This window comes from Idiotropiscis lumnitzeri, chromosome 16 (genome assembly GCF_059441095.1).
Source record: "Idiotropiscis lumnitzeri isolate Australia: NSW breed Sydney's pygmy pipehorse chromosome 16, RoL_Ilum_1.0, whole genome shotgun sequence".
Lineage (NCBI taxonomy): Eukaryota > Metazoa > Chordata > Actinopteri > Syngnathiformes > Syngnathidae > Idiotropiscis > Idiotropiscis lumnitzeri.
The window spans coordinates 17,185,370-17,206,858 of NC_142406.1; the positions used below are offsets into that span (position 1 = coordinate 17,185,370).

The 21,489-nt window shown below is 49.3% G+C and overlaps 2 protein-coding genes across 3 annotated transcripts; both read left to right on the plus strand.

Annotated features, from left to right (window-relative positions):
* The first annotated feature begins 320 nt into the window (after positions 1-320).
* On the plus strand, positions 321-12,797 carry LOC148321944 (protein spire homolog 1-like). Of its 2 annotated transcripts, XM_088318526.1 has the most exons (18): positions 321-881; positions 2,226-2,260; positions 4,700-4,960; positions 5,990-6,115; positions 6,334-6,408; positions 6,492-6,656; positions 7,054-7,140; positions 7,210-7,339; positions 8,749-8,796; positions 9,228-9,361; positions 9,435-9,489; positions 9,570-9,718; positions 9,810-9,830; positions 10,684-10,821; positions 10,892-10,962; positions 11,052-11,079; positions 11,232-11,395; positions 11,488-12,797. In XM_088318526.1, exons 1-18 carry the CDS (start codon positions 494-496, stop codon positions 11,765-11,767), a joined length of 2,355 nt encoding a protein of 784 aa, XP_088174652.1. In that variant the 5' UTR covers positions 321-493; the 3' UTR covers positions 11,768-12,797. The 2 variants fall into 2 exon arrangements, with proteins under 2 accessions (XP_088174652.1, XP_088174653.1); XM_088318527.1 differs by lacking the exon at positions 9,810-9,830 and having other exon boundaries at positions 322-881.
* A 677-nt stretch (positions 12,798-13,474) lies between these two features.
* fam91a1 (family with sequence similarity 91 member A1) lies at positions 13,475-21,378 on the plus strand. Its single transcript, XM_088319544.1, has 23 exons — positions 13,475-13,827; positions 14,425-14,509; positions 14,591-14,742; positions 15,021-15,078; positions 15,218-15,285; positions 15,625-15,738; positions 15,804-15,894; positions 15,968-16,030; positions 16,480-16,586; positions 16,661-16,699; positions 16,778-16,890; positions 16,966-17,075; positions 17,143-17,342; positions 17,406-17,535; positions 17,592-17,740; positions 18,017-18,151; positions 18,292-18,405; positions 18,488-18,560; positions 18,653-18,799; positions 19,234-19,335; positions 19,412-19,535; positions 19,614-19,683; positions 19,857-21,378. Exons 1-23 carry the CDS (start codon positions 13,756-13,758, stop codon positions 20,040-20,042), a joined length of 2,502 nt encoding a protein of 833 aa, XP_088175670.1. The 5' UTR covers positions 13,475-13,755; the 3' UTR covers positions 20,043-21,378.
* Positions 21,379-21,489: the final 111 nt, after the last annotated feature.

Below are 21,489 nucleotides of genomic sequence, written 5' to 3' on the forward strand. Positions count from 1 at the left end.
AATATCTATATTTTTTTATTTAAGAAAACCATTTTCCCGCTCGGTGTTGCATTATTTGGGGTGGGACATTCTAAACATTTAATGGACACTACCGCACCTGCAGGTAGCATTATCATACATTCTAATTTAATTTAAAAATAAAAACAAGTAAACTGAACAAAAATAATTGAGCGGATTTCTTATTATTGTGGTGTAAAATCATAACGAGAGCAAATATTTCATTGAAGTGTGCCTTTCAGAAATGGAATTGTCCATTTTCGCTTCCTGTAGAATCGCCCTTTAACTTGACCGGCACTAGGGCCGTGCGGAAAGCCTCTCGCTAGTTGGAATTGGCTTCCAAAGGTAGGTGCGTCGCCGCGCATTTGTTAAACAGCTAACGGTCGAGTAACAACATTAGCATTAGCATTAGCATCTGCGTCCGCGTCAAAACGATTTGATTTGCTTCCATTTTGCCTCATCGCCGTCATGCCGCTCACATAAACCGCAGCTCGGCATGTCCCAGCGACCCGCTAACGACGACGGGCTGTTGACGTCACCGAGTGTTCCCCGCGACTTCGGCGCCGCCTTTAGCGCCTCCGCCGGCGGCGACGTCATCATGGACGCCGCGGGCATCGAGGAGCCGGAGAAGATGGACGTGTCCCTGGCCGAAATCCTCGCGCTCTACAGCCAGCCCATTAACGAGGAGCAAGCTTGGGCCGTGTGCTACCAGTGCTGCCGAACGCTGGCGGCGAGGCGGCCCCGGCGGAAGAGCTCCAAGACCTCTGGTGGCGGCGGCGGCGGCGGCGGCGGCGGCGGGGACTCCCCCCGCAGGATCGAGGGACCCGGGGATGTGAGGATTGGTCGGGACGGCACCGTCACGCTGCGCATTGAACGCACCACCGGTAGGCAACCCCTGCAAAAAATACAAATATTTCTGTGTACATATAATATAATGGCGCGTGTTGACGTCACCACGTCTAAGTTTCAATTTGATTCGAAATGTATCATGATGGGTCAGCAAACAATGTATCACGTGATGGGGGGGGGTTCTTCTTTAACGTTCTGCAGCAAAAAGGCAGCTAGGCTAAAAATAGCCTAAATGCATGCGTCTCAGGTACACCGCACGCCATCACGCATTATTCAATTTACACGACTCTGCATAAGAGCGAAAGCGGTTTTATGCGAGTTACAGGAATGAGTATTTCGTTTGCACGTGCAAACGTGTTTTCAAAGCACGTTAAGCATCACACAAACTCGTTTTTATACTGCAGTCTACTGAAGTTTACATTTTGGTTGGCAGAAGCCTATTTTCAAATTCATAGCCAACTTTCACTTGGCAACATCCAATTTGGTGCACCTGTCTGACACGAGTAGACCCACAAAAAAAGTCGCGAGCTCAGATGCCACAAAACTTAAAGAACGTCTGTCAGTTTGGGGTAAAGCAGACATTTCAGGGCTTCTTCCAAGACAAACTGTCGTCGTCTTTATTGAGACCCCCAAGCGAGTCTCACTTGCTTTCGTAGATGCGGACCCTCCTAAAAGTCTCAAGAAGCCACATTCAAAAAGACAAATCCAAGTTTGGCATTTTGGTTTACCGCAGCCCTCTTCGGTTCATTTTCAAGCGCAGTTTAGTACCATTTTCGCGTCAACTTGGCATTTGCCTTCAAAGACAAAACTTCTTTTGTCCCAAAGGCCACAGGTGGTGCCCGACCAGTTTGGTTCCTTTTGACAAAACTCAAACGCCGCCCATGTTGTGATATCAGCGTTACATGGCTAACCGCGAATGTTTGTTGTGGCTGGAATGTCACCCTGCCACCATGAGCATCTTGGCACTGCCCTCAAGCAGGAAACAAAGCGACCATCAGGCGCATGCAGCCCCCGTGAGAGCAATTTGGACGTCTTTGCAGCCTGCGCTGTCCGGGGGACTTTTCGGGACATTTCTGCGTTCTCCGAGGGAGGGCTGGGGGGGGGGGGGGCGTTGATGAGCACGACATGAGACCAATTAGGATGACTGAAAGCACGGGCGCTTACGCAACTGGCAGACGCGCCCCCCCCCCTCACATGCCCGTTCCCAAAAACATTTCCATTTGTTTAACTTCTTATGGGTGAGGTGGCCTCTGCCAACGAAGACGCCGTCGTCGTCTCCTGGCCAGCGACACAGAGCTCCTTGTTCTCTCGTTGCACAATCGTGCGTAAATAATATGAATAACAGCGTGCGTGACTCTGTCTTGTTTTTGCTGTTGCAGATGATAAATACGGATCGGCGCCGTCGTCGCTGGAGGTGAGTTGCACGCACACACGCACGCGTGCAACACAATGTTGGCGCGCCGTTGCATTGTGGGGGTCATGTGTAAAAAAAACCACAAATATTTTTGCCTGATATTGTGACAGGCAAACCAAACCGACTCGGCCAGCCATTTTGAAACTTGTGCGCCCGGGCCATCGTGACAATGAGCAGCCGACAACTCGCATGCGAGCGTTTTTACAATTTGGGAGTAATCGAATCGGATGAGAACACAAAATTGAATCTTGATCAGATGAGCTCATATCACGACGGCTGTAATCGTCGGCATTTCTCAGGCCGCATTTTTTTTGTCGTTGTTGTTGAGCATTCTCCTCGTCCACAGTCTCCTGCACGCTGCAGCAAACCAGCCCGTTTCCTTGCCGCCGCAGTCTCCTCTCGGATACGTTTGACGCTAATTATTTTGGTGCGCATTTTGACCCACTTGGTTCACCTCGTCAAACTTGATCGGCGGCAAAAACCAGAGAATGACTTGCGCAAGTTCAACACTCGCGTCATCTCGAGCCGCAGGAGCTTCTTAACCCGCTTTGCCGATTTCAGATGAAACGGAGACGAGGCGGTGAGGTCGTCCTCCGGGTCGCGACCGCTTCCATCGCCGGCTTCACGCGACGAGACGGAGTCTCGGATTCGTGAGACGGAGCCGCGTTGAGCTCGGCCGGCGACTTTCGATGGGCTGTTGCCGTGACAACCGCGAGCTGGTCTGAGTGCCGCGATGCACCGGCGACCTCGTTGCGTTGCATCTTTTTCATCCCCGTCGATCTATTGACTCGCGTTTCACTTTGAGCTCCGATTACGCGAGTCCCGTCTCGACTTTCCGCAGTCGCGGCAACGTGAGCGAAAGAAGACGGTCCGAGCGGGTCCAAACCGTTTGCGGCCTTAAAATAGAAACTTTGGCCCGAACGCGTTTGCTGCCGTTGACCGACAAACGATGGTTGGATCCGTTTAAAATAAATGAAAATGGAAAAGAAGCGTCGCGATGCGGCCGTCGACGTCAAACGGAGCGCTTGTCGAGACTGCACCCGCCGTACGATACCCTCGCTGACGCAGATTTAAAAAGTAACCGTGCCGGGGTGGCGGCCGCTGCGCAATTATCCGCTTACTGCAGCAGAACCGGTCCGGCTCCGGTTCCCGACGCTGGACAGGACTTGTTGTTGGTGAACCTTAGCGCTTTCTCCTTGCATTTGACACGTGTGTTGTAATCCATCTTGTGACTCGTCTGTTGTCCTTTGGATTTAGCAATGAGATAATATGTCGGTGAGCAATCGCATATTCCCCCCCCCCCCGCCTCCAAAACAGGATTATGGGTTCTGTAGCATGTTGGTTTACAGCCTTGAAACTTTGAGGACGTCCTCGAGGACTCCTGGCCAATGACTTCTTTTGTGGCGTTCCCCACGGCTCAGACCTCCGCCCACCGTTCTTCAAGTTGGGGCTCCGGCGTTTTGTCGCTCGTGGCTACTTTGCCCGAAGAATCGACGGCAGCCGTTCCTAATTAATTTTGTTGTTCCTCAAGAAACTCAGCTAGCTTTTATTTATTTTTTTTGTATAAAGTGGTGTTCCTCAAGCCTCACGACTCGGTCCACTGTTATGACTTCAAGTCCCACCTTCATGTGGACTGCCAAGTACCGAGTTTGAGAGCGGACATTGTGTTGTGACGGAGGAAAGCGTGAGCGTGTCACGTTGACAGAATGTCAACAATGCAGAGACGTCTTTTGCCAAGCACGTCAACGCCCTGTCACTTGCGCTCCTCCGCCTCCGCCTGGTCCGGCTTCTTCTTGCCACATGCCCCGCCCCTTTATGTCACCCAGCACCTGGTGCTGTCTTGGCTGGCGCTTATCTTTCGTTTTGCTTTGTTTAAACAACTGCAACGTCATCCACTTTGCCCATTTGGGACGCATTTAACTTGGACAAACGCCACCACATCGCATTTCCATCAAAGTGAACGTGTCAACTTGTTTTTTGTGCTTGGTCAACCTCTCGTTGACGGTGGAACAGGAATACTCGAAATATGAGCCAGAACCGGTTCTGCGTGTTCTTTGCAAGCTTGTCACCCAAGTGCCTTTTCCCTTTGAAAAAGTCCTCCTCCTTCGCTTGCAGATGAGAGGCGTCAGGGCATTTTGAGGGGACGAGAGGTAGTGGTCGTGCGCTGACGTGACCTAACAGAACCGATCCCAACTGGACGTTCTCGTCTCCGTTGCGATGGTCTGTCTGGCAAAACGAAGGATCCGAGATCCGTTTTAATGCGATGTCGCTCAAAGATCACATTTTTGCTCTTTGGCGCGCTCTTAAAGATGATGCGGCGTTCCTCAAGGATCACCGCTTGAGCCGCTGCTATTTCTATTCTGCTGTCCCACAAGCATTTCAGCTTCGTCTTCCGCACGTCACCTTGTCCATGCGGTCTCAATGGAATTTTGTCCGCAGGTGATCGACTCGCTGGGCGTGATGATCTACAAGGCCTTGGACTACGGCCTGAAGGAGAATGAGGAGCGCGAGCTGAGCCCGCCGCTGGAGCGCCTCATCGACCTGATGACTAACCCGCAGGACGCCGAGAGCGACGACGCCTGCCCCGACGAGGGCTATGAGGCCACCGAGGAGGAGGAGGAGGAGGAGGAGGAGGAGCTGGCCGTTTCCACTTCAGGCGGCACCATCGGCCGAGTACGAAGCTACCGCGATATGATCTCGGTAAGACCGGAATGCAGTCACCTCAAGTACATGATGCGGTCTTCTACAAGGACCAGAAATTCAACCACGGGAATTCATCTCGTTTGTTACGTCTGATTTTCCTCAAGGACAAAATGTTTGGTCATGATTGATGCGGTGGTCTTCCTGAAAGATGACATCAGAGGTCACGTTTACGATGTGGTGTTCTCCAAGGCTCGCTTCTCAGCCCACTTCTATTTTTAACTTAACATTCAGTCATAAGTACAATTTGATGACTTCAAGTGGGTTCAAACAGTTTTTCTCATAATCACCTTGCCATGAATGCCCCCCCCCCCTCGTTCTTCCGTGCGGCAGGTTCCGCTGATGAGACCCGTCACGCTGTACATTCCTGCCGCTCGCAGCCCCGTAAACAAACGCACAATAAGCTGAGGATATATTCGCAGGCTTACTTCCTCATAGTGGACCCAGTGTAGTCACAGACACGCACGCACACGCATTGAATGAGAATGCACTACATTGCATTGACGTGACTCGTTTAATCAGCTGACGTCTTTTCTGCACTGTCATCACTTTGTATTTATTTTTTAAAAGCATTTCTTTTTGTGTGTGTACCTTAACAACAGTGAAAGTCACAGAAGAAGCAACATTTAAAACTCCTCAGCTGTGATTGTCGTTGTCGGGTGTTTGTGCCGTGATTACTCATTGGGAAATGTCAGCATGACTGGATTGGCAGGTTTTCTTTTTTTTTTTGTGACGTCTGCGTTCCTAATATTGTCTGAGACAAACACAATTTATGGCAACGGACAATCGCTAAATGCTAACTTTAGCATTACAATTTGAGCATGACTCAAGTTGTCAATGGTGTTGCCAAAGTATATATATAGACATTTATTTTGTATGAGTTTTATGTTAAAGTACTATTCAAAATAAATAAGGCTTTAAATTTGTGCTCACATTTCTTCATTTACTTTAAATAAAATGGATTTAGCAAGTGGTGTATTTATTAATTACTTTCTGTAATTTTGTTTTTCCTTCCTCTTCGTCACGCAGCTGTGTTCCTCGCACCTCCCGAGCCCCTCGGACGCCCCGGACCACTACCGGGCCGTGTGCCGCGCGCTCTACGCCGAGTCCCGAGAACTGTGCACCTTCCTGGAGAAGATCAAGAGCGCCAAGGAGGTAAAAAGCCCAAAACCAAGATCTTGCGTTACATAAACTTGACGGAACCTTATGACAAGCATTTCAGACGCTTAGCCGAGGGGCGCCCCGCCAAGTGATGCTAAGCAAATTAGGATGTTACTCAACCGGACCTTCCGTCGGACTTGTTGTTTTTGTCCAGCCGCCGCCTTGCTAGCCGTTAGCATTAGCTTGTTTCAACTTTTTGATCTCGGCGGCAGAATCTACGCAAAATGGAAGGCGAGACTCTACAACAACCCGTTCGAGACCTAGATGAGCTACAAAATGCAGATTGGGTGAGGAGAAAATGCGTCACTTTGTGCCAGAACCACAAAAAAAAGTCTCTCTTTTTTTTTTTAACTCCACGCCCTCGCGACAGGCGCGGTTCTGGGTCCAGGTGATGCGCGACCTGCGTCACGGCGTCAAGCTAAAGAAGGTGCAGGAGCGGCAGTACAACCCGCTGCCCATCGAATATCAGCTGACGCCGTACGAGATGCTCATGGACGACATCCGCTCCAAACGCTACAAGCTTCGCAAAGTCATGGTGAGCGGCGACCACAAACGGAAAACTTGATTGACTGACACATTTTTTTTTGAAAGACAAATCCTCAATCATGACAATTGCAACATTTTCTCTATTGGACCGGCATGAAGTCAATTTTTAAATGGGCCTGCTCCAAAAAAGCTGTCATCGCATTTAGTGCGTAGCAGATTGTGCCACTTCTAATTATTTCCACTATGTGCAATGAGGAAAAAAATAGATCAGTCTTATTTTCATTTTTTGAGCAGTTCACAGAATAAAAAAAAAAAAATTGTCGAGCCGCCGTGTTGCTCTGTCGCATTAAAAATCAGCCAAAGTCATCCTTTTAATAAATGACAACAGTTTTTGTCTGACTTATTAGTCATCCTAAAATGTAAAATATTTGTTGTCATCACGGCAGGTGAACGGCGACATTCCCCCGAGGCTGAAGAAGAGCGCCCACGAGGTCATCCTCGAGTTCATCAGGTCACGGCCTCCTCTAAATCCGGTGAGGCCGCGTCGACCCCTTGTGAAATCTCGATGGCAGGCGCGCGCTAAGCTGGGTCGTCTTTGCCAGGTGTCGGCGCGCAAGCTGAAGCCGACGCCGCCGCGACCGCAGAGCCTCCACGAACGTCTGCTGGAGGACATCAAGACGGAGAGGAAGCTCAGGCCCGTCTCGCCAGACGTGACCCGACGGACCCGTCTGGGTGAGCGCGCACACACGCATCTCTCTTCGTAATTTGCGATTAGTCGTCCGACTGTGTCAACGAGGATCGCGTTTGCTCTCGTTTACTCAAGGCCCGCCCGACTGAGCGCCCCACTTGATTTATTTTTTCCCGTACTTCCTCAAATAGTGCCTGCCCCTTTTTTTGACGGACTCTTTGAAACCGCGACTTGAAAAATCAATGCGCTCCTTCTCCTGAGCTGATGGCTTAGAAGGCGGGCAGCAGCGTTTTGGAGCAACTGGAGATGCTTGCGGGAGGAATGTCATCGTTCATACCAAAAAGTTCCCCGGCAACCTTTTGTGCTCATTGGATTGGACGTGCATTAGCGCCATTAATGTGCATACCGTCCAGTTTTAGTTGTGCTTCGGACTTTCTACTTGCTGCGTAATGTTACGTATAGACGAGATTATTCCAAGCAAATGTTGACTTGGCCTTTTTTTTTCCCTCCAACCTGCAAACAAACGTGTCAGTCATTCGTCCTCTTATCACATCTTACAGCTTTGACTCGTCAGGTAATAATAATCACCTGTCACACCTTTTCTGTTGCTTGTCAAGTCGCAAACACACCCGCTGTTTTTGTGTCAACTGTGTGTGTGTGTGTGAGACACACACGTCACATGTGGTTTCTTTGCTGCTCGTCAAAGCGTTTCGAATGGCTTTGACGATGAAATCACACGTTTGAAAAATTCAGTCACAGAAGGCACGTTCGCAACACAAAATTTGGTGGGCGTGTCTCGCATGACTCCGCCTACAAAAAAGGTTTCAAGAAGCCGTGTCTGAAAAGTCTGCAAGCGGTCCTCTCCTATTAAAAATTCAGGCCCTGAAGCTGTTTGAAATAAAAAACAAAGCAAAAAATGATTCAAGAAGTTGCCATGGCCGAAGTCGGCCATTTTGTTTTGAAGTGGCGCCATTTTGCACATGAAAGAATTTTCCAATTGCTCCCAAATGAATTGAATTCAACTGAAGATGGCGCGTGGCAGCAACGTTGGATTGACCAAATTGCCTCCGAGTCGACTTTATTTGGAACAATCCCATTCAGCGGGCGCGTCGATCGCATGTAGACTGAAAAAAAAAAAGCGTTCCGATTTTCGGAGCAAATTGTTGCAAATGCGACCTCTTTGTCACGACGCGGCGGCCGTCGTCCTAATCCAGAGCCGCCGGCTGACAGATGTTACGTAAGACGTGCGCTTCAGATCAATACATGAATGGCAGATGACGGCTTCCAACGCATCACGCCAGCGACCTCAATCCCGGCGAGTAAACGGGAATCGGCTCGCCTGTGTGTGTGCGTTCCCTTTTCGTCACTCCTCCCTGCTTGTTGACCGCCACCAAAGCAGCATTTTGTTCAGGGCGAGCCCCTTTTTTCTTATTCATTCGGCTTTCTTTTGTAGGCGCCGGGAAAAGCATCAGCACGCCGCACGATCTGTGCCATACATCAGGTAGGCAACAAATCCAAACTTTGTTTTTGCTTAGTTTGCGGAAATGAGCTAGCTCCAACGTAGCCATTCGCTACCTGCGGCGATGACGCAATACAGAAGAAACCCATCCGCTGCTGTCGCGTCTCGCTGTGTTTTATATTTTCCGTTTCATGTCGAGCGCCGACGGTCTCGAACGGACGTCCTGCAATTTTTGGGGAGCCGAAAATAGTCAAAGCGTGTTTACCTCTTCGGAAAATGATGCTCTTTTTTTTTTTTTTCTCGTTTTCTTTCTCCTCCACTGGCTGTCCTTCCGAATTCCAGTTGATGACCCGAAACGTCCTCTGGTGTCAGTGGAGCTTTTTTGCACAATGTTGCTAACCAAAACAGCAACACACGGTTGTTTGAACAAAGCCTTGCAAATGTTGCCGACCGTTTCCCCGTTTGTGTGTCAGACACTCCCGACGCTCCGCGCAAGATGGCCGTCAGCACGCAGTCGCTCGCGCGGGGCTCGGCCAACCAGATGAGCCAAAGGAAGAGAATCTTGCGAGCGCCCACGCTGGCCGAACTGGAGAGCTCCGACTCGGACGTGAGGATGCCGCGAGCGTAACTTGATTCCGTCGGAAGGGAACGCGTTTGCATTGAGCGACTTTCTTCAACAGGAGGAAACGTCGAGGAGCAGCTCCGGCGCCGCCGCGTCCTTGATGGACACCAAAGGTAAGAAAAGTAAGATGGACGTCCAGCTTGGAAACGGCTTTCAAAAGGACACTTTTTATTTATTTATTTTTGGGGGGCAGCTCCTGCGGCGTTCCTGCCCGTGTCCGCCACGCCGCTGCCGGATAAGCGTTTACCGTTGGCGTCCTTACGCCGACACTCCATCGAGAAAGAGGCGCCTGCCAACTCCGCCCCCTTCGTCGCCTCAACCCGACAGACCTCCAAGTCTCTGGTACGCGCACGTGCGCACGCACGCCGTCGCCGACATGTAAAGGTTTCCTTGGACTCGATTTTGCTAAGCAATCGCATTTTTCACGCCGCAGCTGATGGACAACGCCGGCAAGGTAACGCCCATCCGCCCCTCCCGTCACCTTTTCTCGTGCGCCATTTTGCTGCGGTGACGCGTGCGCACTGCAATGCGCTGCTGCGCCTTTGGCATTCCGACGCGCAAATGCGCGAGACGTTTCTGGACGAACGGCGGAAGCGCAACTGGCAAAATCGCTGAGTTTGCGCTGACGGATATGACGTCGTCATCTGGTGAAACTGGAAAGCGTTTGTTTTGTTGATGTTGTCCCTCCCTGTGTGGATGCCAGTCGCGCCGCTCAGGGCACGGTATGTCTGCAAAACATCCACCGGAAGCGTTTTGGCGCTTTGTCTACTTTGACGTGTTCATCAAACACAAAATAAAAAACATGCATCTTGCGTCTCCCATGACAAGTGTGCCGCTGGAGAAGACCCCAGCAGGCTTGCCCCCCCCCCCCGCCAGTTCACAGGAAGACTTTGACAAATGTGATCAATTGTTCGAAATGATCCACACAAAGTGGCCGTTTCAAGTCTTGCCCGTTGTTGTTCCTTTTTTGACAATCGCCAACATTTTGTGTCGCGCATGCGTCCCATCGCAGCAAATAATCGGGAAAGGTGCCTTGATTTCTAATTTATTTATTTTTCTATTTTGATTTGTTCCTGGACCGCCTTGGTCACTTGACAAACGTTTGCTTTTTTTGGGTGACTTGCAATGTGGATGTTTCCAGCGTGGTCTGGGAACAAATTCCATTTGCGTCTCAAGACGCCGCCGAATTTGCATTTGCACCGTCGATGAATTGACGGCGGCGTCGTCGGCCGCTTTCCTTCTCCGGTTGCGCTCGCGCTCGTTGGCCAACTTTGAGGCTCCCGTGTGACGTGTGCCGCCTCCTCCAGGAGGAGTTCTGCTTCCCGGCCGAGTGTCTGACGCTGACGGTGGAGGAGGTGATGCACATCCGTCAGGTGCTGGTCAAAGCCGAGCTGGAGAAGTTCCAGCAGTACAAAGACGTGTACGCGGCGCTCAAGAAAGGGAAGGTGAAAGCGCAACTTTGGATTTTGCTTTTCTTCACATGCCGTCCTGTAAGAACAATTTTTTTTTTTTCAGCTTTGCTTCTCGTGCCGCGTGAAGCGGTTCTCCTTCTTCACTTGGTCGTACACTTGCCAGTTCTGCAAGAGGTGAATGCAACTTTTTTTTTTTTTTTTATTACAATCAAGCCGCTGCAGTCTGGAAAGTGATCACATGACTTTTTGGGTTTCTTTTCCAGGCCCGTGTGCTCACAATGCTCCACTAAGGTAATGCCACAAAATGCGGCTTTATTTTGTTGTGATTGACATTTTTTTTTGAAAAGATGAATCAACTTGTGCGAAGAATTTCGTGACGGTTGAAGCAAAATTTCTGCCGAGCAGATTAACATTCCTTCGTTCACTGCCGCACATTCCCTCAGATTCGTCTTCCTTCCAAGCCGTACTCGACGTTGCCCATCTACACGCTGGGCTCCGGCGCGACCGCTAAGGACGAAGCGGCCGCATCGTCGACCTCGTCCGAGGCGTCGGCGCCGTCGTTTGGGTCGGCACAAAACCGCCGCAGCTTGCGCAGGAGCGTCTACAAGTCAGTCTCTGCCCTTCAAATCTCGAAAGCAGATTTTTTTTTTTTTTTGGTGCAAAAATCTGTGAAGTCTTGACGTTGGCCGTCCTCCTCAGGTTCTCCAAACCGGGCAAGGACGGCGACGACGACGCCGCCACGCCGGAGGCGCGAGGCGACCTGGACCTCCCCCAGGAGCTGACGGAGGACTGGGCCGCCATGGAGGTGTGCGTGGACTGCAAGAAGTTCATCACGGAGATCATCTCGTCCAGCAAGCGCAGCTTGTGCGTGGCCAGCAAGCGGGCGCGCCTCCACCGCCAGAGTCGCTCCTTCTACCGCAGCTCGTCGGCCTCCGTCGACTTCCGGCCTTCGCCGCGCGTCGCCCTCCATGAGGCGTAGACCAGGCTCGCCAACGTCGGTTTCCTTGCTCAGGAGAACGTTGGAGAATGTAAAAGCCAAACGAACGAAGGAAAACCGGACAATAGTGTCCAATCCAATCCCAGCGCAGCAATTTTCCCACGTAGCACTCAGGAACAAGGAGAGATTGTCGCCACCCTCAGGTTGCTTCGCTCCGCCTCCGTCTGCTTCTCTGACCAAATCAGCGTGGTTGGGGTTGTTTTTTTTTTTTTAAATTAGTTTCTTAAATTGTATTATGCTCAATTAGAATTTTTTTTTTTTTTTTTTAAATAATCCTTTCTTGCCAAATAAAATAGTCGGACTACACCAAATGATTTTGAAGGGTGGCCGTTTTTCCTGATGACGCCAATTATATATTTGAAAGTACTTCTCTCATTCAAAGTACTTATTCCAATTTATTTTTCTACTTATTCCTCATTTTCTTCTTTTTTTAAAATTTTTTTTTGGTCAACGCTGCATTTTGAAAAGTGTGCCTGGTGCCAAGCTGCTGTTCGTTTTCTGAATGTTGACTTCCTTGTTGTACATAATGTACATGCATCGAGTGCGACGGACTCGTCACTGGCTTTCGGATTGTTGTACATACTGTACAGTAACGTTCAAAACGCTCCAGATTGAATCCAACTTTTATGAGGATCAATTGTTTGTCTAATCAAAATCAAAGACTTTATTTTATGTGTTTAAAAAAACTCGCGTCTTATATTTAAGTATTTATGTTGGGCTTTTGTCTTAATTATTGATGTCTTTTTTTTTTTTTTCTAGCCCAGGGTTCCTCCGTTCTTACAAAGCAAACTTGATTGTTGAAGCCATTTAAAAGCGTTAAATGACATTTTATGACACAACTTAGAAAAAAACAACTAACAAAACAAGCCGGTCCTGTTCTACAATGACGCTCATGTTTCCATCAAACCTGATTTTATTTTTCGGCTCCTGCCAGGAATGTGTGCATGCTTCAATTGACTTTTTTTTTTTTTTTTTAAATGGAACAAACTACAATAAAAACTTTGATCTCTTATGTGTGACTCACAATATGTGTAATATGCATAAAATGGTTTACCATTTTTTTTAACTCTGCAAGACACAACTTTAATTGTAAAAATTGGATTTTTTCATCTTAATGTTATTTATATTGCAAAATAATGCAGTTGAAACAAAGTGCTGTACATAAAAGTCTGACAAAACAAATCACAATAGCATAAATTACTTATAAAAAATGCATGTTAAAAAAAAATTTTTTTTAAAGTAACATAATTAATTTCCCCTACAATTTATGACATGTATCTCGAGAATTTAACTCCAAAAACAACTATTCTATCATTTACAAAAGCAATCGCAAATTTACAGAGAATTTGTTTCAACGCAAGATTTTGGCGCCTTCTGGTGGCGGGAAAAGTCTTAAAAGTATTTTTAGAAAAACTCATACGGCACAAAATATCAAATTGGATTTTTCTTTTTTTTACAAATTGTTTTTAACATATTTAAATGACCGGCTTTTTTATGCTTTTAATGCCCCCTGGTGTATTGTAGGATTGCAACGTTTTTCCAAAAAGACAAAATACGATGCTGATTTGTAATTCCATTCCGTTACATAGAAATATCCCCCCAAAAATCTATCTATCGGTAAGTGGTTCGTTGTGCTTTTTTTGGAGTTTAAATGGTGCCGCTAACAATGGCTTAGCACCGACGGAGTCTCGTGATTGCCATTCCCGTGAAGGGCGAGCGGAAGTGACGTAGGACCACCAGCGTGACGTCCTCTACTGTTGGAACTACAACAAGGAAGTGGACGTCCACTGATTGTCTGCCGCCAGGAGAGATAAACCAAGACAAGGCGAACCAAAACTCCTCGAAGCGGACGTCGCTTCGCTTGGTTGTTGGCTCCCGGCGAAAAGGCGACCTGTGCGGGGGTGTCACTGGTCACCGTGGACCAGCTTCGAGCCAGCCAACCAGCTAGCTAGCTAACTAGCTAGCTTGCCATGAACACGGACGTGGAATTCCACATCAGGCAGAATTATCCGTGGAATAAGCTGCCGGCTAATGTCAAACAGGTACATCGCTGAAAAAAAAATCGTCAGTGACTCGTGACAGGAGACCGCGTCCGTTGAGGTGCGGGGGGGGAGGAGGAGGAGGGGGGGGGCTTGTCAAGCTGAAGCTGTCAATGTCAATCGGCACGCAGGCGACCACCATCGTATGACAACACAGATGCTATCGTAAAGAAATAAAACAGGGACGACTTGCATCATTTCTTGTAAAAGTGCGTGTGCGTCTTTTCTCTGTGGCCCTAAATGAGTTTGATTTGTCTTTTCATGGACTGAAATGACCCTTTTCACCACACGTCCAGAGCTGGGCACTTGACCCTTTTTTTTTTTGCCGATCAGTCCCCTGCCCTCGGGCCGCGAATTGGGTACCCTTCCGGCCTTCTTCATAAAAATAAGCGTCGGCTGCGGCAGAGGTTCATTTAAATAAGAATAATTATTAATCATTAGCTGCCTAATTTACTGTTCAAATCTTCCTACCTTATTATGTTGGGAAAAACAGGCCGGACTGCTCAGCTTCGCTCACCACCCGAGTTTGAGACGTCTCCAACTCCGAGATCTCCATAATTCACAAAAAAGTGAGTGTTGTTGTTCTCATTTTTGTTGCAGAGTTTGGGCAATTCTCAGCGCGAGTACGAGAAACATGTCCTGCTGTACAGCATCCGCAACCAGCTGCGATTCCGCAATAACTTAGGTGAACCTTTTTTTCCTTTGTGTCCGTTTGAGTTTCCCGCCAGGATGTTTTGCGATCATTTTCCCAATTTTGCACCCGCAGTGCGCCACGTGCGCAAGGACGAGCGCAAGTACTACGAGGAGCTGCTCAAGTACAGTCGCGAGCACCTGATGCTGTATCCCTACCACCTGTCGGACATCATGGTCAAGGGGCTGCGCGTCACGCCGTTCTCATACTACATCGGCATCATGGAGGTAAGCGGCCGTGCGGCGGTCCAATTTGGCGGGAAACGGCAGAAAATGCGTTTAAGGAGCTAATTGCTTGAAGGGAACAATGCCGTCCATGCAAGTGGAACATGTTTTTTTTTTTTTTGCATTTCTAGAGACAATATGCTCCCTCATTCTGAGGAATGTTATTTTCCAGCAATTGGTTGCAGAGAAAAAAAAATTCCATTCTTATCACGTGTCGTCTTTTTTGTTAAGATGTACATTTTCACTCTTCCTCTGTTCTCGGTCTTGTTTTCACCTTCCAGGACATCATGAACAGCGAGAAAAGTTACGACTCCTTGCCCAATTTTACTGCTGCTGACTGTGAGTTTTCGCACGGCGGCATTGTGCAAGTGACATTCTCTTCCAAGTTGCCGCTCACTTTCGCTGCTTTCAATGTTTTTTTTCCTCCCCCCTCGCTGTTACGTCATCTTGCTTCTCATTTTGTCATGACGTGACGCAGGTCTGAGGCTGCTCGGAATCGGAAGAAACCAGTACATCGACCTGATGAACCAGTGCCGCTCGTCCAAAGTGAGACGTCTATTAAACTTAGTATTAAGTCAGGGGTGTCCAAAAGTTTTTTCCTTGAGGGCGCACGAGCCACTTCAAATTGATTAAACATTACTAAAATAAATCAAGAAATAAAAAGATAAATTGCTACATAAGAGCTTTGCGTTAAAGCGTCACAAAACAAAGAGTTAAATATATTTCACGATTTTTGGGGTGGCCGGCAGCCCTTCATCCCGCCCCTGCAGCCCCGCAGCAGCAGAATCCCATCTCCGCATTCAGAACCAGAACAGCTTGTTGACACCTCCAGCGTAACTCGTGCCGCAAATCGGTGCGCCTGCTAACTCCTCACGTCCTCCTCAGAAATTCTTCCGGCGGAAATCCGCGCGTGATCTTCTACCGTCCAAGCCGGTGGAGATCTCGGTGGAGCCGTGGTGGGTGGCGCAGACGGGCTACATCACCGAGGACGACATCAGGGTGAGGCGATGCGCGCACGCACGGCTAACGTCACGTCACGTCGCGTCACCTTTGTGTCATCGCAGATCTGCTCTTCAGCGGAGAAGAAAGCCATCGATAAGATGATCGACTCGGGACCTCAGCTGGCCGGGTCGATGGAGTACAACGTGGTGCTAAGTGAGGGCGCGAACAACAAATCCTGATTTTGTTGTTGTTGTCTTTTTAAGATTGTGTCGATCTTTCCGTTGAGGTTTGTACAACCGAGGCTTTATTTACTTGGACGTTCCCATCTCGGACGACAGCTGCATCTCAGGTTGGTGCGGCGCCACACTCGCTTTGCGGCTTGTTTTTGGATTCTTGTTTGAATTTCGCCGCGTGTGCTCGTTCTCATTGTGTTTTTGTGCCGTTTGCATTGTTTATTTTATTTAATTTTATTGTATTTTATTTAATTTTATTTAATTGTTTTTAATTTTATTTTATTTAATTGTTTTTAATTTAATTTAATTTTAATCTATTTTATTTAATTTTATTGAATTTTATTTTATTTTATTTTATTTAATTGTTTTTAATTTAATTGAATTTAATTTTATTTTATTTTAATTGAATTTATTTTATTTCTTAGCTGGTTATCTTCTTTTCTGTGCCAATTGTCAAACATTTTGTGGGCCGATTCTCCCCAAATGTGACAGTTCTCCCAGTTTTGATCTTTTTTTTGTGTGTGTTCTCCCAATTTTGCGGTTTTGGTGGCGACTTTTCCCGCAGTGCCCCCCCTGGAGGGCTTTGTCATGAACCGCGTCCAGGGCGACTACTTTGAGACGCTGCTGTACAAAATCTTCGTGTCGATCGACGAGCAGACCAACGTCGCCGAGGTAAGACGCGGTCCCTCGCCGTCATCCCCGCCCGCATTTGCTCGTCCCCGCCTCAACGGCGCTTTCTCCTCCAGCTGGCAAACGTTTTGGAGATCGACTTGGACTTGGTGAAGGTCAGCAAACGCCGCCGTGGACATGACCGCACGTGGGCGGGCCAACTTTTGCTCATGCAGTTGTTGTGTTGCGAGCAGAACGCCGTGTCCATGTACTGCCGTCTGGGCTTCGCCGTGAAGAAAGGTCACGGCATCAGCTCGGAGCAGCTCCACCCCACCTGGAAGAACGCGCCGTCCCTCAACAGGCTCAAGTCCGCCCTCGGATGGCGCCGATGAAGATTTTCTTCCGCATGAGCTCCGTTCTGACGCGTCTCGTGCTTGCGCAGGAGCACCGTGGACCCTCAGAAGATGCTGCTGTCTTGGGAGCAAGGAAGCCCCGTCATGGAGGGAGGATCCTCGGCCACGGACACGGACACCACCAGTCTGGAGGACCAAGGTCTGCTTGGCGACACGCGCCCCCTCCGGATGTTTGTTTTCTGCTTTGAAACGGCTTGTCTCGACAGCGGACACGGGCAGCGTCGGCAGCCTGAGCATCCCGGCGCCGCCCACCAAGCGGATCGCCTTCCTGTTCGACTCGACGCTCACCGCCTTCCTCATGATGGGCAACCTGTCGCCCAACCTCAAGAGTCACGCCGTCACCATGTTTGAGGTGGGCAAGCTGTCGGACGAGACGCTGGACAGCTTCCTGGCCGAGCTGGAGAAGGTGAGCGCCAAACAAAACGCTGATGTTCTCCAAGCCCAATTTGTGTTCTTCGTGGTCGCGCAGGTGGAAAGCACAGCAGAGGGCGAAGCGCAGCGCTACTTTGACCACGCCCTCACCCTGAAGAACACCATCCTCTTTCTGCGCTACAACAAGGAGCTCACTCAGGACCAGGGAGCTGATATCCCAAATCTAGGTAACCCCGACGACTGTTTGCGCAAGGAGCCGCTTCTCATGAATGATGGCCACCAGGCTTCCCTCTGGACATGCTGCGCTGCGAGAGCCTGCTGGGTCTGGACCAGGCCACCTGCAGCCGCGTGCTCAACAAGAACTACAAGCTGCTGGTCTCCATGGCGCCGCTCAGCAACGAGATCCGACCCATCAGCAGCTGCACGCCTCAGGTACGTCGCCAGGCTCGACTTCAGTTTGGGCCCAGCCTGTATTTTATGGGGTTTTTTGCGACGAGTTTTCCTGACGGGCTTGTGTCGCGTTGTGCATGTTTGTATGTTTCATGGTCCGTGTACCATTTGTGAGCCTCTTGCGTGACCCGTGCACCTCGTATGGACCGCGTCAAAAAGTGTAGCCTAGCAACAGCAGAGGAAGACGACTACTGGCAACTTTGACTTCGAAAGACCCCCCCCCCCTCCTTGTTTGCTTGTTTGTGTTTGCGGCTGCAGCACATCGGGCCCGCCATCCCCGAGGTGAGCTCCATCTGGTTCAAGCTCTACCTGTACCACGTGACCGGCCAAGGTCCGCCCTCGCTGCTGCTCTCCAAAGGCTCCCGGCTGCGCAAGCTGCCCGACATCTTCCAGGTGAAGTCTCTGGCGGGAGAATGCGAGGAGGAGGGGGTTGGACTCGAGAGAAACTCAAGGGCGACTTAAAATCTCTACGGACACGTTCACATTTAATGTGTGTTCACTCAAATGTTCTTTTTCATGTTTTGCGTCGTCAGGTCTACGACAGGTTGCTGATCACGTCGTGGGGTCACGACCCCGGCGTGGTGCCCACCTCCAATGTGCTGGCCATGCTCAACGACGCGCTCACGCACTCGGCCGTTCTGATCCAGGTGAAACGCGATGGACGGCCGTCACGCGTGTTTAACGTGTTCATGTCGGAGAACTGACGTGCGTGTGCGTGTGCACGTGTAGGGTCACGGCATGCGCGGCCACGGCGAAACCGTCCACATCCCGTTCCCCTTCGACCCGAAGGACCTCAAGGGCGGTGCGTGTTTCTGCCTTTTTGTTCACGCACATTTTCTCCAGCTTTCTTTTTCAAGTTCAACTTGTCTTCAACTTGCGCGTGCGCGTTTGCAGAGTTCTCGTACTCCAACATGTGTGTGCACAAGGCGCTGCGCAAACTGTGCGAGCATGTGGACCTGGAGCACCAGTGCGGCTACATCACCATGCTCAATGCCAACAACAGGCACCGGCGCCGGCCCAGCGACGCCATCGAGTGCACGGGTAACAGAAAGGCGTCAAGAAAAGAAAATGTGATTTCTGAAAGGATGTTGACATCATCCACCTCAGCAATTTATTTTTCTCGAAGAATGTCAAAAATGATTGAACGTGCAATGTGCGCAGTTTAACTCCTGATCGGATCCAGATTGTGTTTACATTCAACATGGATCCAAATGCAAATGAAGCATTTTGATGATTTGATTTCTTGAATTTTCCATGTGGCTGCTGGGTCAGAAACCGGTTTTTTTTTTTCATCCGGATCGGGTCCAGATGGTGCGTTCATGTCATGAATACTGAACAGCCAATTCAGGATCCGCTGAAATGTCAAATGAATTGTCAAACCGCAACGATTTTGTGCGGACATTGAACGGAAATGGAAAACAAAAATCAATCAAATGGCTTGACATGAGCTCCGCCTCCTTGTAACCTTTCCAAAGGGGACACCCACCTCGGAGGAGGCCCGGACACCAACGGCAGCACCGAGTCCTTCGAACTGGTGTCGGAAGAGAACAACGGCGACGGGCGGGCGAAGGCAGATGGTCCGTTAACGATGAGCGCCGACAAGTCCTTCGCCGCTGGTCACGGCAATGAAATGTTTTCGTTTGTCCTTGGCAGCGCTCTCGTGCGAGGACGAGTGGGTTCCCCTGGAGCTGTGCTTCGGCGTGCCGCTCTTCAGCTCGGAGCTCAACCGCAAAGTTTGCCGCAAGATCGCCGCCCACAAGCTTTGCGGCGGCGCCAGGTGACGCGTCACTCCTTTGATGCTTTCCATTGGATTTGGCTCGATGGGACGCGGCTCACGTTTGTGCTTGTGGCGCAGCTTGCAGGAGCTGCTTCACTCCGGCCGCAAGTTGTCCCTCAGGGTGCTGAGCTTCGTTCAGTCCTTTCAGGTAAGCGAGGCTTCAACAGTTGCACAGCGACTTCCAATTTGGGAAACATCATCTTGAACTCTTTTGTTTTCCAATTCAGTGCAAACGCACAATATGCAAACAATTTTTTTATTTTCACATTTTATGAGATGATCAACACGTACGCTTGATCATTGTTTTTTTGGTTTGGACAGGACGGCGGTCCGCCTTGCGAGCCGGACAGCGGCGTGACCAATCCGCTCAGTCAGCCCCCGGCTGAGTCGGGCGTCCCTCTTCCGGCTCTCAACCTCCTCTACAAGGACGGCCAGCTGCGGGAGTGGAGCGGGCGGGCCCCGCCTCCTCTGGACATTACGGCCCTGCAGCGCGACCGGTCCACGTAGACCCCCGTAACCTCTGACCCTTGACCCCACCGCCATTCTCCACCCTTACTTTCCCATGTGGACCAACGGCCTTTTGGCTTGGGGATGGCCACCAAACACGAGCGCTTGCACCCCACCAGGCGGGATGACTCACTCAACTCGCTCGCCATCCCTTCCTCCAGTTGCTGTTTCGTAGTGAATGACCCCTCCCCTCCCCTCCCCTCTCCCTCCCACTTTTTTTTTTCTTTTCATGTCATATCGGTGTGCAAAAAGTCCCCCCCAACCCAGCACCGACTGTAGTCTCGCGTTTAGTGATCCGACGCATGAAAATCTTTTCCTTTGAGAGGAGACGTTAATTGTTTGCAAAGTGCAGTACTTTGAAGTGTTTTTATTTTATTTTTTCCCCTCAGTTTGAGAGCACCAAAGACTTTTTTTTTTAAATCATAAGACTTGCTTTGGGTGTTTTTCAGTGTTCATTTTTTTTTTTTACATTTTATTTTATATATACTCTTTTTTTTCCCCTCCCTTATCACAAAGGCACATTCCTATTTCCAGGAGTGAAACTGATAGAGAAGAGCAGAAAGAAAAAAAGTTCCGAGTGTTGCAATCCGGTCTTGCCAACTTTAAGTCCCGCTCAGATCGCCCTCTGCTCACATTTCATCGCCACCTCCGAGCGCCATTTTGCCATCAGGTCCAGTTCCGCAAGCGCCTCTTGGAGTCCGGGCGGGCGAGATCTTGTAGCGACCTGCTCACATCGCTTCAAGATTGAGCACAAATTCTTGACAAGGTAGCCACTGGCGAGTTGCTCTTTTTTTTTTTTTTCTGGACTGGCTCCAGCGCCGCTCGCTGCCTGTTTGGATCTCTTTTGAGGTGAAATCAAATTTTGGTTGCCTTCTCCGCGCATCCTCTCATCTGGACGAGTGTCTGAAGAGATGGCGTCTTTACTTTTTGGGTAACATCAGCATTATTTCTGTCACATTTTTGAGTTTTTAATCAATAAGCAAGTGAAAAAAAAAAAAAATGTCGGTCTCGCTCAAGCATGACAAGTGTGTAAGTGTTCGTGCGTGTACACCCACCCGCGATGTTTGTTGGTCCCTCACAAACTTAAAAACAACAACGAGCAACCCCTGGAATATTGTCGGTCTTCATGAAGCAAACATCCACAGATGTTCGTTTTGGATATCCCGCCTCTCTTTTAGGACATCTTGTCGTAGCTCGTTTAAATGGTTTAATAATTGTAAAGGTAATGATGACGAGAAAAAAAAAGAATGACATTCCTTCTACATTCTGCTCATGTTATTCCAAATAAACATCTCTGAAGATGTATATAAACAAGAATAAACGATTTTCTCCCTGACTGTGGCTTTCTTTGCATTTTTGAGCCAACGTGACATTGTGGGGGGACAGATGGTGCAGAACAGTTTGCCTCCGGAAGCTTCCATCTGCCTCCAAGATGCACTTGGTCACC